This window comes from Balaenoptera ricei, chromosome 20 (genome assembly GCF_028023285.1).
Source record: "Balaenoptera ricei isolate mBalRic1 chromosome 20, mBalRic1.hap2, whole genome shotgun sequence".
NCBI classification, from domain to species: Eukaryota; Metazoa; Chordata; class Mammalia; order Artiodactyla; family Balaenopteridae; genus Balaenoptera; species Balaenoptera ricei.
Window position 1 is genome coordinate 22,058,677 of NC_082658.1, and position 13,610 is coordinate 22,072,286.

At 53.7% G+C, this 13,610-nt stretch overlaps 1 protein-coding gene across 3 annotated transcripts; it reads left to right on the forward strand.

Annotated features, from left to right (window-relative positions):
• Nucleotides 1-1,633: 1,633 nt before the first annotated feature.
• On the forward strand, nt 1,634-12,462 carry CD300LG (CD300 molecule like family member g). Of its 3 annotated transcripts, none has more exons than XM_059906981.1 (6): nt 1,634-1,783; nt 2,719-3,045; nt 3,561-3,807; nt 4,498-4,610; nt 7,119-7,171; nt 10,666-12,462. In XM_059906981.1, exons 1-6 carry the CDS (start codon nt 1,741-1,743, stop codon nt 10,777-10,779), a joined length of 897 nt encoding a protein of 298 aa, XP_059762964.1. In that variant the 5' UTR covers nt 1,634-1,740; the 3' UTR covers nt 10,780-12,462. The 3 variants fall into 3 exon arrangements, with proteins under 3 accessions (XP_059762964.1, XP_059762965.1, XP_059762967.1); XM_059906982.1 differs by having other exon boundaries at nt 1,636-1,783; nt 3,633-3,807; XM_059906984.1 differs by having other exon boundaries at nt 1,637-1,783; nt 3,723-3,807.
• The last annotated feature ends 1,148 nt before the right edge of the window (nt 12,463-13,610 follow it).

Sequence of the window (13,610 nt, forward strand, 5' to 3'; positions counted from 1 at the left end):
AATCCGCCTGCCAATGCAGGGAACACAGGTTCGAGCCCTGGTCCGGGAAGACCCCACACGCCGTGGAGCAACTAAGCCCACGCACCACAACTACTGAGCCTGTGCTCTAGAGCCCAAGAGCCACAGCTACTGAGCCCATGTGCCACAACTACTGAAGCCCACATGCCTAGAGCCTGTGCTCCGCAGCAAGAGAAGCCACTGCAAGGAGAAGCCCGTGGGCCACAACCAAGGGTAGACCCCGCTTGCCACAACTAGAGAAAGCCCATGTGCAGCAACGAAGACCCAACAACGCAGCCTAAATTAATTAAAAAAAAACAAACTGTGATTACCTTTTGTGGTCTGAGATAATAACAGAGTTTTCACCCATGTGAACCCCTGTCCCTGCCAGTTGAATGCCAGCAGCGCCCCCCAACCCGCCAACATTGTGAAATTCAAACATATCTCCTACATCACTCACACACACACACGCACACGCACGCACACAATCTCCCCTCCCAGAACCACTGAGTTAATGCTTCAAATATTAGCCCAGCAAGTGGATAAAAATTCCACCTGTATATATGGAAGTATATATGCCAAAATATTAACAGTGGTTTTCTAAGAGAGGAGGAGAATAACAGGAAACGTTACCTTTTTTTTTTTTTTTAACATATCTGCACGGTGTAAAATTTTGCTTGCAACCTGTGTAACCTTTGCAATCAGAAAAAACAACCAACAGAACTATTTTGGAAAAACGGTATGTCAGGGCTCCCTCTAGTGTGCGTGTTTGTTCTGTTCCTTTCAAGAAGGATTCAGTTCAGCTGTGGGAAGCCGCTAATTAACTTTTTAAAATGCAAGACAACTCAGCGCGGCTGCGGAGCCCAGCCTTTCTGCTCGGCCTGCTGGTGGCTCCAGGTACCCGGCTCAGCCCAGCCGGACAGCTTCCCTCACCCTCCGCCTGCACCGCCGCCCCGTGGCCCAGGGCGGTACTGCGCCCTCCAGGAGGTGATGGGAAGGAGGGGCAGTGGGCGCTGCCTGTGGACCCCGTAACTTCTGTACCATCGACCACTCAGCAGTCTGGTGAAGCTTATGCGCCACGTCTCAGAATGATGGTCTTTCTAAACATATAAGATAATATACACATGCTTAAAAGAAAACCAATAATAAATGAACTGGTTATCAAAATATAATTGTGTAATACCGTAATAAATGTGATTTTTTTTATTAGCACTTTAAATAACAACTCCAGTGGCAGATCTAACAACTAATGATTTTCCAAGTAGTGAGGTGCGTACACAGTATTTCAAGCTATCGGGGACAACTTGAACTGCTAGTGTCTGTGATTTTTCATTGGTGACAGTCACGGCACTGCGAACACCACTCATCATATAAGGAAAGATAAATGTTACTTAAAGGTTAGTGAAAAGTCAAGATGTACTATTTTCCCACCCAGATTCATGGACTCCCTGAATTCTACACACAGGCCCTCTGGGGTGCGCGGCTGGGGGCACGGTTAAGACCCCCTGAAAGGGCATGGGTTTGGGAGAAGCGCTCGGTGGGTTTTCGGGTGCGGGTCGCCGTGAACCAAGGGTAAGTACTGAAGGGAACAGCAGAGGCGCCTCCCCCGGTTGGGGGGACCCACACGGCCCCTCCCTTCCCTTCCTTCTCTCGATCTCGCCTCTGGAGGAAGTTAAAGTCCCGCGTGGCCCGGAGAGGAACTCCCCGCTCCCGGCGTGCACTCCCGCTTGGCCAGCGCTCACCATGCGGCCCCTCGTCCTGCTGTGGGGCTGCCTCGTGCTCCCAGGTGAGATGGGGGGCGGGGATGGAGCGATGTGGGGCTTATCCCCAACGTCCTTATTGCTTATCCTTATTGCCCGTTGCATCTGCAAGAGAGAGGACCTCCTGAACCTACATTTCCTTGTGGGGGTGACCCAGCCCAGCCACCCGATCCTTCCAGGCTTCACCCCACCCCATTCGTCCTTAGCCCTCAGAGGGTGCGGCACTTGCTGTTTCTGGAACCCAGAGCCAGGTCTTCCCCCAGACCTGTGGGCTCCAGACCCTTCATGTCCAAGTGGCTGTGAGAGTACCTTTACCTCTTTTGTCTTCATTTCCTGGCTCTGTGCCAGCCTGGGGGCAGACAAGACGCCCCTTATTTAATGTTGCCACATTAAACTCAGCAAGTATTTCTTGAACCTCTGCTGTACCACTCACAACAGCCCCGAGAGATAAATTATCCTGTTTCATCAATCCACAAGCCTGCTTTTCTTTTTTCTTCTTTCTTTCGTTTTTTAACCTTTTAACATAAAAAATTAGGATGCACCTTATAACTGATACCAGTTGTTCAAATGACAGTGTTTTTTTCTTAATGTTATATAAAATTATGGTGGCTCTTACATATGATAGCATCTTAATTCACTGAAATAGGACATTGTCATCATCTACAGGTGAGAAAACTCAGAGGGGTCAAGCAATTTCCCCAGGGTCACACAGCTACTAAGCGGCAGTGCTGGGATTCAAACTCTGGGCTGTCTGAATCTAGATCTTCCCCATCACCAGCCTTCAATATGCCAGGCTTAGGGAAACAGCAACAGTCCTGTCCCAAGGTCCCTCGGTGGCAGAGTGGAGTACCAGCTCCTACCAGGGCTGCCCCAAGAAGTGGGTGACTGAGGAAAGCCTTCTGGCCTTGATCCTGGTACTTGAATCAGGGAATTCCAACCTTCACCCCTGCTGTGGTTTCAGGTTACGGATCCCTGGTGGGCCCGAAGGAGATCAGCGGCTTTGAAGGTGGCACCGTGTCCCTGCAGTGCACCTACGGGGAAGAGCTGAAGAAGTACAGGAAATACTGGTGCCGGGAGAGCGGGTTCTTGATCTCCCGCTGCTCTGGGACTGTCTACTCTGGAGAATATGGCCAGGAAGGCAGGGTGTCCGTCCACGACAACCCCCGGCAGCTCAGGTTTGAGGTGGTCCTGAGGAACCTCACCCTGAAGGACATGGGGCAGTACTGGTGTGGGGTCAAAAGAGTGGGCTTCGATAAGACTTTCCCGGTTTCTTTGCTCGTCTTTCCAGGTAACAAATGTCCCTCCTTCCCTGGGAGGGGTTCAGGGTCATGGAGGTGGGGGCTGGAGGATGGCACCTCCCCACAGTAAAGGACAGGCTGCAGCTCAAAATGGGGGGGGGGAGCTGAGAGCCACGCACAGGTTTGGGGTGTTCCTGAGATATGACCTGCTTGCTCAGAATGGCTTCCTCAAGGCCTCTGTTTGAAGTGTAGCTGGGGAAGTTCTGAGAAATTGGTCCTGGGGAGATTAGGGTTCAGGGGTCAAGGGTCAGAGGTCTGGGAATGCTGGGAAGCGAGGATCAGGGAAGGTGCTGAGGCATTGCTTTTGGACTTGTAGCTTCTGCTGGTCTCCACCTGACAGTCACCACAGCCAAGCTGGGGAAGACAGGGGCAGAGGCCTCTCCATGCACAGGGACCTCCCCATCCGGGCGTGCAGCAACCTCTCCGTATGCAGGGACCTCTCCTCACCCGGCAACCTCTCCGTATGCAGGGACCTCTTCTCACCCAGCAACCTCTCCGTATGCAGGGACCTCTCCTCACCCGGCAACCTCTCCATTTGCCAGGACCTCTTCTCACCCAGCAACCTCTCCGTATGCAGGGACCTCTCCATATGCAAGGACCTCTCCGTATGCAGCAGCCCTTCCAAATGCAGGGACCTCTCCTCACCCGGCAACCTCTCCTCCTGCAGGGATCTCCCGCCAAGCCACACAGCTGGACTCCACCACAACAGAGGACACCAGTTTTGTCCCCAGCAGAAGCAGTTCCAAGCCCAGGTGAGCCCCAGGAGACCAAGGCCACCTTTTCAGGTCATCACTAAACCATAAGGTGCCCCTGAGCGAATAAGAACCCAATACTCCTTCCTCTGGGAGAACACAGCTTCTTGTCGTGGCCGCAGACATGCAGAGAGGGCAGATTCAGCCCCCATCCCACCCCCTACCCAGCAGGGCCCTGGAGCAGTGAACGACCTACATTACGGGGGCCAGCAGCCCTTTTGCCTTGGACATGCAGGCCCAACCCAAGGTGAAGGGTCCACCATGGCCCCAGTCCCCAGCTCGCTCCCTTTCCGGCTTCAGGGACAGCCACCCCAGTTCAGTAGCTCTTGTTTGTGCACTTTACGCTGTGCCCTGTGCTAAGCAGGAAACTGTGGAACCAAACAATGTGATGTTTTCTTACCCAACTGGAGTCCCAGCCTGAAGGACTGGCTCTTGGGTCTTTATATATAACTGCCCTCCATTGCTGGTGGCCAGGTAACTGCTCACAGGTTCAGACCCAGCTGAAAGTGCCTCCTGGGGCTGGCGATGGGGGCTGAGGTCCCTTCCATTGGAACTAACCGGATGCTGTGGTCCCTGGTACCCTCTGACCTCCTTGGGAGAGGTGAGGGCTATGACTGGGACTCAAAACAAGAACACCCAGTGTGCCGCCGTCTGGTGACAGCCACCAGACTCCTTCCATCTCGCCCGCAGGGTGTCCATCCCGATGACCCGCATGTTGGCCCCGGTCCTGGTGCTGCTGGCCCTTCTGCTGGCCACGGGCCTGGCCGCCCTCGGCAGCTACCTGCTCCAGTGGAGGAAGAAAGGTGAGCAGTGTAGACGGGAGGGGTGAGAGGCTGTCAGCCAGGGGCCTCGCTGAGACCCACAGTCCCCCCCACCGCCCCAGAGAGACCTCGCGGGCCTCAGTGTATGCGTCCGAGACGTGGGCATCAGGAGCCCTGCTCCTCTTTTCTGAGAGACCCGCAGGGCCGTCCACACTAAGCACAAGCAATTCAAATGGGGGAGCAAGAGACTGGGGGGCTCTCATCTTGCTCTGGTCTGTCCGACCAAGCTCATCAGCCGCTTCTCTCCCTGTTGATCCCAGTGAATCCATGTCCAGTCTCTGTAGGTTCTGTTTCTTGTACGAGGACTGATTACAGGGGGAAGTGCAGGCCTGAGCACTTGAACTTGAGCAGGATGTGCGTTACGGCCCCGCACCTGCCGCTGGGTCTCTAGAGGTGCTCAGCTCCTTTCAAGGCTTGGCTTCAAATTCCAGCTCTGCCACTTTTTAGCTGTGTGACCTTGGGTAAGTCATCTAACTTCCCTGAGCCTCAGCTTCCTCAGATATATGCCCAACAGAAATAGAATAGAAGCCACACGTGTGATTTAAAATTCCTTAATAGTCACACGAAAAAAAGAAGAAACTAGTGAAGTTAATTCTAATGATACACTTTATTTAACATGATATATCCAAAACATTATCATTTCAACATGGAATCAATATAAAGATACTAATGAGGACTTCCCTGGTGGCACAGTGGTTAAGAATCCGCCTGCCAATGCAGGGGACACGGGCTCGAGCCCTGGTCCGGGAAGATCCCACATGCCGCGGAGCAACTAAGCCCGTGTGCCACAACTACTGAGCCTGTGCTCTAGAGCCTGCAAGCCACAACTATTGAACCCACGTGCCACAACTACTGAAGCCCGCGTGCCTAGAGCCCGTGCTCCGCAACAAGAGAAGCCACCTCAATGAGAAGCCTGCACACCGCAACCAAGAGTAGGCCCTGCTCACCACAACTAGAGAAAGCCCACGTGCAGCAACGAAGACCCAACGCAGCCAAAAATAAATAAACAAATGAATAAATTTATTTTTTAAAAAAAGATACTAATGATACACATTCTACATTCATTTTTTCCTATTGAGTCTTTCAACCCCAGTGTAATTCAGAGTAGTCACATTTCTGGTGCTCGATGGCCGTGTGTAGCTCCCGTGGTGGATGGCACAGATTAAGAGGGTTTAACTGTAATAACAGTAATGGGAGCTGCCTTGTGCCCGGCACTGTGGTGTGGCTTATGTTGTTTTTATCTCCTTTAATCTCCTCGATACTGTCGAGTTAGGAACTACTTATTACAACACCTACAAATACCCCCAATTTACAGGGCAAGAAACTGAGGCACAGAGTGGTTAAGCAGCTTGCCCTGTGTTTGTGTATCTGGAAAGCGGTAGAACCGGGAAGCCAACTTTGCAAACTGGCAATGTTGTCCCAGCGCTGGTGGCCATGGTGGGGAACGCTGGGCCTGCTACCTGACTCCCCTCTGTGTGGCCCCCAGGAAGAAATGTCAGCTTTGCCCACGTCCCTAGGCCCCCTCTGAGGAGTCGGGAGGAGCACACAGGGTGAGAAAGTTCCCATCACAACCTCAGAGCCTCTTAGCACCTTGCCTCTCCAATTGTGGTCCCCAGCTGGCAGCAGCAACATCCCCTGGTAGCCTGTTAGCGACTCAGACTCTCAGGCCCCAACCTCAGCCTACTGAATTAGAATCTGCATTTGAATATAATTTCCCAGGCTCCTGTACACACATTGAGATTTAAGAAGCAATGACCTTGGCATACAGGATCACTTCCCTAGCCAGTTTCTGGCCCACACGAGGGGATTTCCATGTACCAATCTCAAAAGTCCAGGTCATTGCCGAGGTGCTGGGGTTCTCGGCCCAATCGGCTTGCCAGCTCCCTCTGGGAAGCCCCAGGTGCAAGGAAATCAGTCCACCTATGTGGGAGCAGCTGCAGGCTACTCCCGGCTACTCCTGGCTTCAAGGTGCTCCTTCTGTTGCAGGAAGGGGGACCCCTTCCAGGGCCCGAGAGTGGGGCTCTTGTCTAACACTCGGAAATGAATTGTCTGAGGAGACACACGTGCTGACAAAGCAAGAGACTTTATTGGGAAGGGGAGCCCGGGTGGAGGGCAGGAGGGTAAGGGAACCCAGGAAAACTGCTCTGCCTCGTGGCTCGCAGTCTCGGGTTTTATGGTAATAGGGTTAGTTTCCGGGTCATCTCTGGCCAATCATTCTGACTCAGGGTCCTTCCTGGTGGCCCACGCATCACTCACCCAAGATGGATTCCAGCGAGAAGGATTCTGGGAGGTTGGCGGGACATATGGACTGGAGTCTCCTCTCTCCTTTTGACGTTTCCCGAATTCTTCCAGTTGGTGGTAGCTTGTTAGTTCTGCGTTCCTTACCAGGACCTCCTGTTTAAGATAATTCATGCAAGTGGTTACTAACAGGCCTGGCCAGGGTGGGCGGTTTCAGTCAGTGGTTCCCTTAACACTTCTGGTCTCTTTCAGCTCAACTGGCCATGGAGACACCGAGGAAGGAGAAGGTCCATCTCTCCCACTTGGTAAGGAAGGAGGCAAGTCCAAGCTCAGATCCCTGTGGGTCCAGAAGTCAGGACTCCCGGGCCCTGCCTCTCCGTCTCCCTGCCTGGTCCTCCACGGCTGACCTCAAGGCAGGACTTGCTTCCCACATCCAGGGAATCTGTGTAAGCCCCGAGATCAGCCCTTCAGGCTGCCCTCCTCACCCAGACTTCCCACCGGGTGCCAGCGGGGCTCTGCTCCAGGCCCAAGGCCCTCTTCCCATCCCCCCTTTTAGAATCAGAGAACATTGGAGCTGGCTCCACAGGGGGGCTTTGATATCATCTAGTCCAGCCTTTCTCTAAATTTGGTGCAAAATCCCTTACTGAACACCTGGGGGTTGGGGGGGGGAAGCGGCTATCAGAAATACACTCTCCTCGACATCGGTCCCAGCCAGAACCTCTTGGGGTAGGGGCCAGGAACCTGAAATTTAAACGCTGCCCTGGGGGATTCTGATAGCACACCAGAATGTGACTACCAGTAGACTCTAGTCTGCTTTTGCAGAAGAGAGAACTGAGGCCCAGAAAGGGAAAAAGTCTTGCCCAAGGTCACACAGCAGGCTGTGGCCCAGATAGAGAGCAGGATCCAGAGCTCTCGACTCCCATCTCTCCTCTTTCCAGAACACCCTTCTCTGAGTTTTTGTTGGCTCTGAGACCAAGGTGGTGTGGCTACCTTGACACTCGGGCTGCGGGTGGTGCTCTGGAGACCGGGGGACAGAAAGAATGGGGGTCCCTGCGCCCATGATCCTGGAGAGAGGAAGCTGCCCTGAGTCTACCTGCTGCTGGGCCCTCCCCTGACCCCTGCAAAGAGAGACCCTCTTCCCACACCAGCACTCTTACGGAGAGAGTCACTGCTTAGGAAACTGAAGCCCCATCTGCCTCACCAACCCCCGCCCCCCCCGCCACCGCCCCAGCCTCTCCTTCCTCAGCTGTTTACTGAGATGCCTCCACCCTGATTCCCTTAAACACTGGAGCAGGAAAGGGGGGCTGCCATTGCCTTCTTTCCTGGCGCCAGCAGGGACAAAACACTCAGGCACGATCCCCCTAGGGAGGGGCTGCGGTGGGATGGGGTACTGGGCCTTCCTTCACTTAGGAAGCAGCTGTTGTTATCTCAGGAAGCTCAGCAAGACCAAAGGGGTGGACGGGAGTGAGGGAGAGGTCATGGAGACAGATGGAGGGGCTGCCACGGCCACTGCCAGGGCCCTCCTCCCGGCTCGGCGTCCTGGGGCTCACCCCTCCCCCAACTCCGGAAGAGGGGCTGGGCTCGGAGGGAGACCCTCCATGCCTTGCTACCGTTTTTCTAGTGCCTAGAAGTAGAGGCTCTCATATAGATCTCGTATAGTCAACAACCCAGAAAATGCCTCCACGCTCACTGGAACAGCCCAGGGTCCACTGCGTGGACAGAGGGACCGTTGAGAGATGCAGACTCCCCCCCGGACAGAGGGTAGCGGTCCTGGCCACAGCCTACATGTGTGGTTTGCTCTCTGCCCCCTGAGGTTCTTTCCTCAAATTCTGTCACCCTTGAGAAGGTGACACTTCTGCAGCTGTTGGTGGTCAGTGGTCAGCAGTGGGTGGGTTTTGACCAAATCACAAAGCTGTCAGTATGGGATCCATGGGAAATGGACCTGATGTCAGGAGTTCTCTGGTCCAGCCCCAGCTCTGCCATGTCCTCCCCACAGGCAGGCTTGGATGCACGAGGGCCGTGAGTGACAGCATTTGTGAATTCTCCCTCCCCCTCCCCTATTCCTTCAGGCCCTCATCCCCCCAGTCACATCTCACCTGAGGAATTCTGTTCTGACTCTTACCTTGTCCCCGTAAAACTGAAGATGTCACCAGAGGTGGCTCAAACATCTACCTCTGCCCACATCTCCCACACCTAGGGTATTGATAGAAGCAGGGGCCCAGTTAGTAGACAAGGGACACTGCCACAAAGAGAAGTGTGCAGGACGCCCTGCCAGGATGTAGGCAGGAAAGTGTAGTGTAGGAAAGAGTCTGAGACCAAAGAATCACGAATACAAGGCCCAGCTCAGCCACTCACCAGCTGTGTGACTTCTGGCAAGTTACATCACCGCTCTGAGCCTCGGCTTCCCCATCTCACGAGACTGTGGTTAGGAACAAGTGAGATGAGACACCTCGTAGTTATCCAGAAAATCGGAGCTTCTTTCCTTGGCTTCGGTGCCTATCAGGCCAGGGGTTTGTTGGCCGGGCCACCTCAGAGCAGCTGTGCTGTTAGGAGACATGGCTGGGGGCCTTGGCCAGCTCCAGCCTCCACTCTGCTCAGCTGCTTGGCAAGGTAGCAGGAGATGGAGGGGCCCGGCATTCTGACCTGAGCACCCATGGGAGCAGCTGAGCCCAGGTCAGGAGATGGGCTTCCGCACTCGCTCTGGACTACGCACCTCTCTTCCCTGGGCCTCGGTTTTCTCATCTGATCAGGGAGGGATTGCTCAGACCCATGATCCCTAAAGAATTCTTCCTGTGCTCTTTGTTACTTGGTGAATCTTTGAGGTGTCCAACTTTGCTCTCTCCGGGCCTATTACAAAGAACCTGCAGCCTGCACATTCTTCCTGCTTCAAGGATAGAAATAATAATCATGGAAACAAATTAATCATTCCAGGAGTTCCCAGTTGTTGAGTCATAAAACATTATCAGAAATATTTATTCTAACCCTAAGGGAAAAATTTCTATCCCCGTTTTACAGCTTGGGAAACTGGGCCTCAGAAAAGTTAGGTGGCTCGCCCAAGGTCACACTGAGACATAGGAAATTGGCCGTAAAGACTCTGACTCTGCAATCCACCCCCCTGCCTTTCCCTCCTCCTGCTCCGGCTTGCGGACCATTCCTGCTGCCAAGAACAGGCTGTTCTGACTGAGTCTGTGTTTCAGCCACTGGGGAACAGCTGGGTCCCAGAGTATGCTGGGATAGACCTTGCAGGGCCCACTGGGCCTCCTGCCAGCCCCAAGCCCTCTGCCAGCCCCAACGTGGAGATCCGGTGCCTGAGCCAGGTGTGGACAGAGGGCTCTGGGGGTCTGGAGCCACCTAGCCTGGCTCCACTCAGACAATGCAAGGAAGTGGGGGAGGTCTCTGCCCTCAGCATCCACCCACCTCCCCCATCATAACCAGACCTTAGACCATTTCACCCAGGAAGCCAGGGCTCCTGACCTCACATCCTCATTTCTTCTGATCCAGAAAATTCTTGAATAGCATGGTGGGAGTGACAGCTTAAAGAGTTCTGAGGTGGCAGGATTCCCACATCTGCAGCCAGAACCGGGCCCGAGGCCATGAGGTTGATCTCCCAGGGAATGGGGGCCTGGGAGGTGGGGAATGAATCAAAGCCTGGGGGTTCTGGGAAAAAGGAGTGGTTAGTCCTGTGTCCCCCAGATGGACAGGCCCAGAATGTGCAGAAAAGACTGGGCTGGACCCAGCAGCTACCTGGAGAGCCCCCCAGCCGGGCTGTGCTTTTCAACCCCTACTGTTGTCTTTACAGACTTCAAAGGAAGACGAAGCCTCGTGGCAGACCCCTGAGGGAGACATGACCCCAGGCCCTCCCCTCCCCGTGTCTGGGGACGAGCCAGACTTTTCTAAGTTCATCTCAGTCTAGCCACCTAACGCCCTCCGTGAATCTCTGGAAGGGCTGAATTTGCGCTAACTTGGATACGTTTTCTGCTACGGCTTCAGAGTCCTCCTGCCAGAGTCCAGGGCTCTCCTCCACCCTCCCCAAGCTTTCCTCCTGCATGCCCCAGCTGACCCGGAAGGCTTCGTCAGCACTGGGGCCTGGAGTGGTGGCTTCACGGTTCCAGCTGGAGACGGGGACCTCCCCAAGCTGGTCGCATTCCTGGGCAAAGCGTGCAGCCGCTGGACCCTCAAGGGGCCAGGCAGGGCTCAGGGGGTCTGGTCCGAGTTTGTTTCTGCTACGGGAACTCCCCTGGGCCTGGGTGCCCAGCCACAGGCCGCTCCTAACTCCCCCTCCAGACCCTACCTCCTCTTCCCTTCCTTCCATCCTCAGACTCAAGGTCAAGTTCTCCTACATAAGCTGGTGAGGAGGAGGGAGACTGCTGGGTTAGACGGGATTCTGATTTCTCAAAGCCGGGCTGTGAACCTCCTGCATCCCAGTGCTTCAGGAAGCTGGTTAAAAGGATAATTCCTGGGTCCCATCAAGAACTACCAAAACGGAACTTCCCTGGTGGCGCAGTGGTTAAGAATCTGCCTGCCAACACAGAGGACACAGATCAGATCCCTGGTCCGGGAAGATCCCACATGCCGCGGAGCAACTAAGCCCATGCACCACAACTACTGAGCCCATGCGCCACAACTACTGAAGCCCACGTGCCTAGAGCCCGTGCTCTGCAACAAGAGAAGCCACCACGATGAGAAGCCCGCACACCGCACCAAAGAGTAGCCCCCACTCGCCGCAACTAGAGAAAGCCCGCACGCAGCAATGAAGCCAAAAATAATTTTTAAAAAGGAACTACCAAAACCATCTCTGAGGCTGGGCCCAGGACTCTGCATTTCTAACAAGTGCCCTGGTGATTCTAACTCTTGAGTTTGAGCACCAGTGGGCTGGTTGAGCTCTCAGGCCCCTCCAGTTTAGAGAGTCTACATTTGGTGTGTGGAGTCTCCCCTCTGCCCCCTATAGGGCCTACTCTGCCCATGACACCATGACCCAGCTGGGAGCTTTCCTGGACCTGCCCGAGTCCAGGCCCAGATCAAGTGCACATTGGAAGGGGTGAGCCCAGGACTGGCGGGGAGTGGTTGTCTTTCTGATCTCCCTACCCAGCCATGCATTCCAGGCTTTGGAAGGAGGATGGAAAAAAGCACGGCTCCTTCCTTGTGAAGAAAGGGTTGACTACCTGTGGGTTCTGAGAGCTGGGGAAGGGGTAGGAAAACACAGGGTACAGGTGGAGGTGGGTATCTAAAAGGGAGGAGGGAGGGGACAGGGCAGGACCCTAAGGGGAACCTGACGGTGACCTGGAGTTTGGTCCCCTGGAGTGGGCGGACGGAAGGTAGAATAACAGAACTACTGGGTTTTTGAAAAATGAACCGGGGGCTGCTCAATATACAAAACCTAGAAAGATGGGGGGATAAAAGGAAGAAAACATATCACCCATCATCTCACCGCTACCCAAAGACAAAATTATTGCAATTTGTTGTATTTCTTTCCAGTCTTTTTTCTCCACATCACTTGCTGATGTGCTTCTACAAATTATTTTGTACATACAACTTTATATCCTGCTTTTCCCACTTAATTATTATATCATAAGCATGTTTTTGCATAATGTTTTTACAAACCTTTTATAAATTCAATGTTGATCAGCAGCATAATATTTCAGATTGGTATGCTTCAGTTTATTTCAGTTCTCTCTCACTAGATATTTAATTTGTTTCTATTTTTGTTGTAAATAACAGCATGGTGAATCTAGGCACATAGCTTTGCCTGCATTTGGAGATTTCTTTCAGAAGGATTTGCATATGTGGAAGCGCCAGGTCAGAGGGTGTGAACATTTCTGAAGTTACTGATACCCATTGCTAAACAGCTTTGAGAAATGGCAGTACCAGTTTCACCCCCACCAGGGCCTATCAGCCAGCATTTCTCAAAGTCCTCACCAGCCTCTGCACCCGTCCCAGTGGGTGTGGGAGGAGAAACCACCCGTAATGCCTATGGAGTGAGGGCCTAGGGGGCTGGGCAAGGTGGAGCCGGTCTGAAGATGCAAGGGAAACTCGCCAGAAGGTGGCAGCCAGTTCCCCGGGGGGTGAAGTAGTGAGCACTTTTTACCTTCTCTGAGTGGAAAGGGAGACCCGAGTCTGAGCTCTAGGGACTCTGCCCAGGATCTGGGCACAGTGTGTGCCCAGATGTTGGGGGAAGTAGGAATTAGCAAGTTTCAGGTGGTCTCAGAGAGACCCCAGAAGTTCCTCCAAAGCAGGCTTCCCCCATGAGACATCCCTCAGCTGGAGGCTGGTGAGAACAGGGGCTTCTCAGAAGGGAAAGAAACTTCCTGTCCTCTCAGCCTGTCACCTACAGCAGCCAGAGCTTTTGGGGGACCAGGAGTGGTCAGCTGGGTCAACCCAGTCCCACCCCTTGCCCGATTTCAGACCATGTGCCTGCTAAAGAGATCTATGTCTTTTGTGAAGCAGAGCTCTCTCCAAGGCAGCCTAGGATTGGCATCCACTGGATTCCAAGTTTCCATGGATTTATTAGATGCTCAAGCATCCTTCATAGACCCTGGCACACTGTCCTAGCTCCCAGTGCTGCCACAGTGCTGGCCCAGCGCCACCCTCCTGGCCAGGGGAAGAAGTCTACTCCCTCGCCAGCTGCCACTCTGCAGTCCCCCATCTTGATACACCTTGGTTTTATATTTGTACACCCACATCTTCAGCTCTGCGATCTTGTGTACCTATGAGAGGCCCTTGAACAAAAGAATTGCAATAAGCCGC

Excerpts from the sequence above, each read along its gene's own strand:
- CD300LG (XM_059906981.1), top strand. The coding sequence starts at position 1,741 with ATGCGGCCCCTCGTCCTGCTGTGGGGCTGCCTCGTGCTCCCAG. Across the intron at positions 1,784-2,718 it reads GGGCTGCCTCGTGCTCCCAG|GTTACGGATCCCTGGTGGGC; the intron begins GTGAGATGGGGG and ends CTGTGGTTTCAG. Across the intron at positions 3,046-3,560 it reads TTCTTTGCTCGTCTTTCCAG|GGACCTCTCCTCACCCGGCA; the intron begins GTAACAAATGTC and ends CTCCGTATGCAG.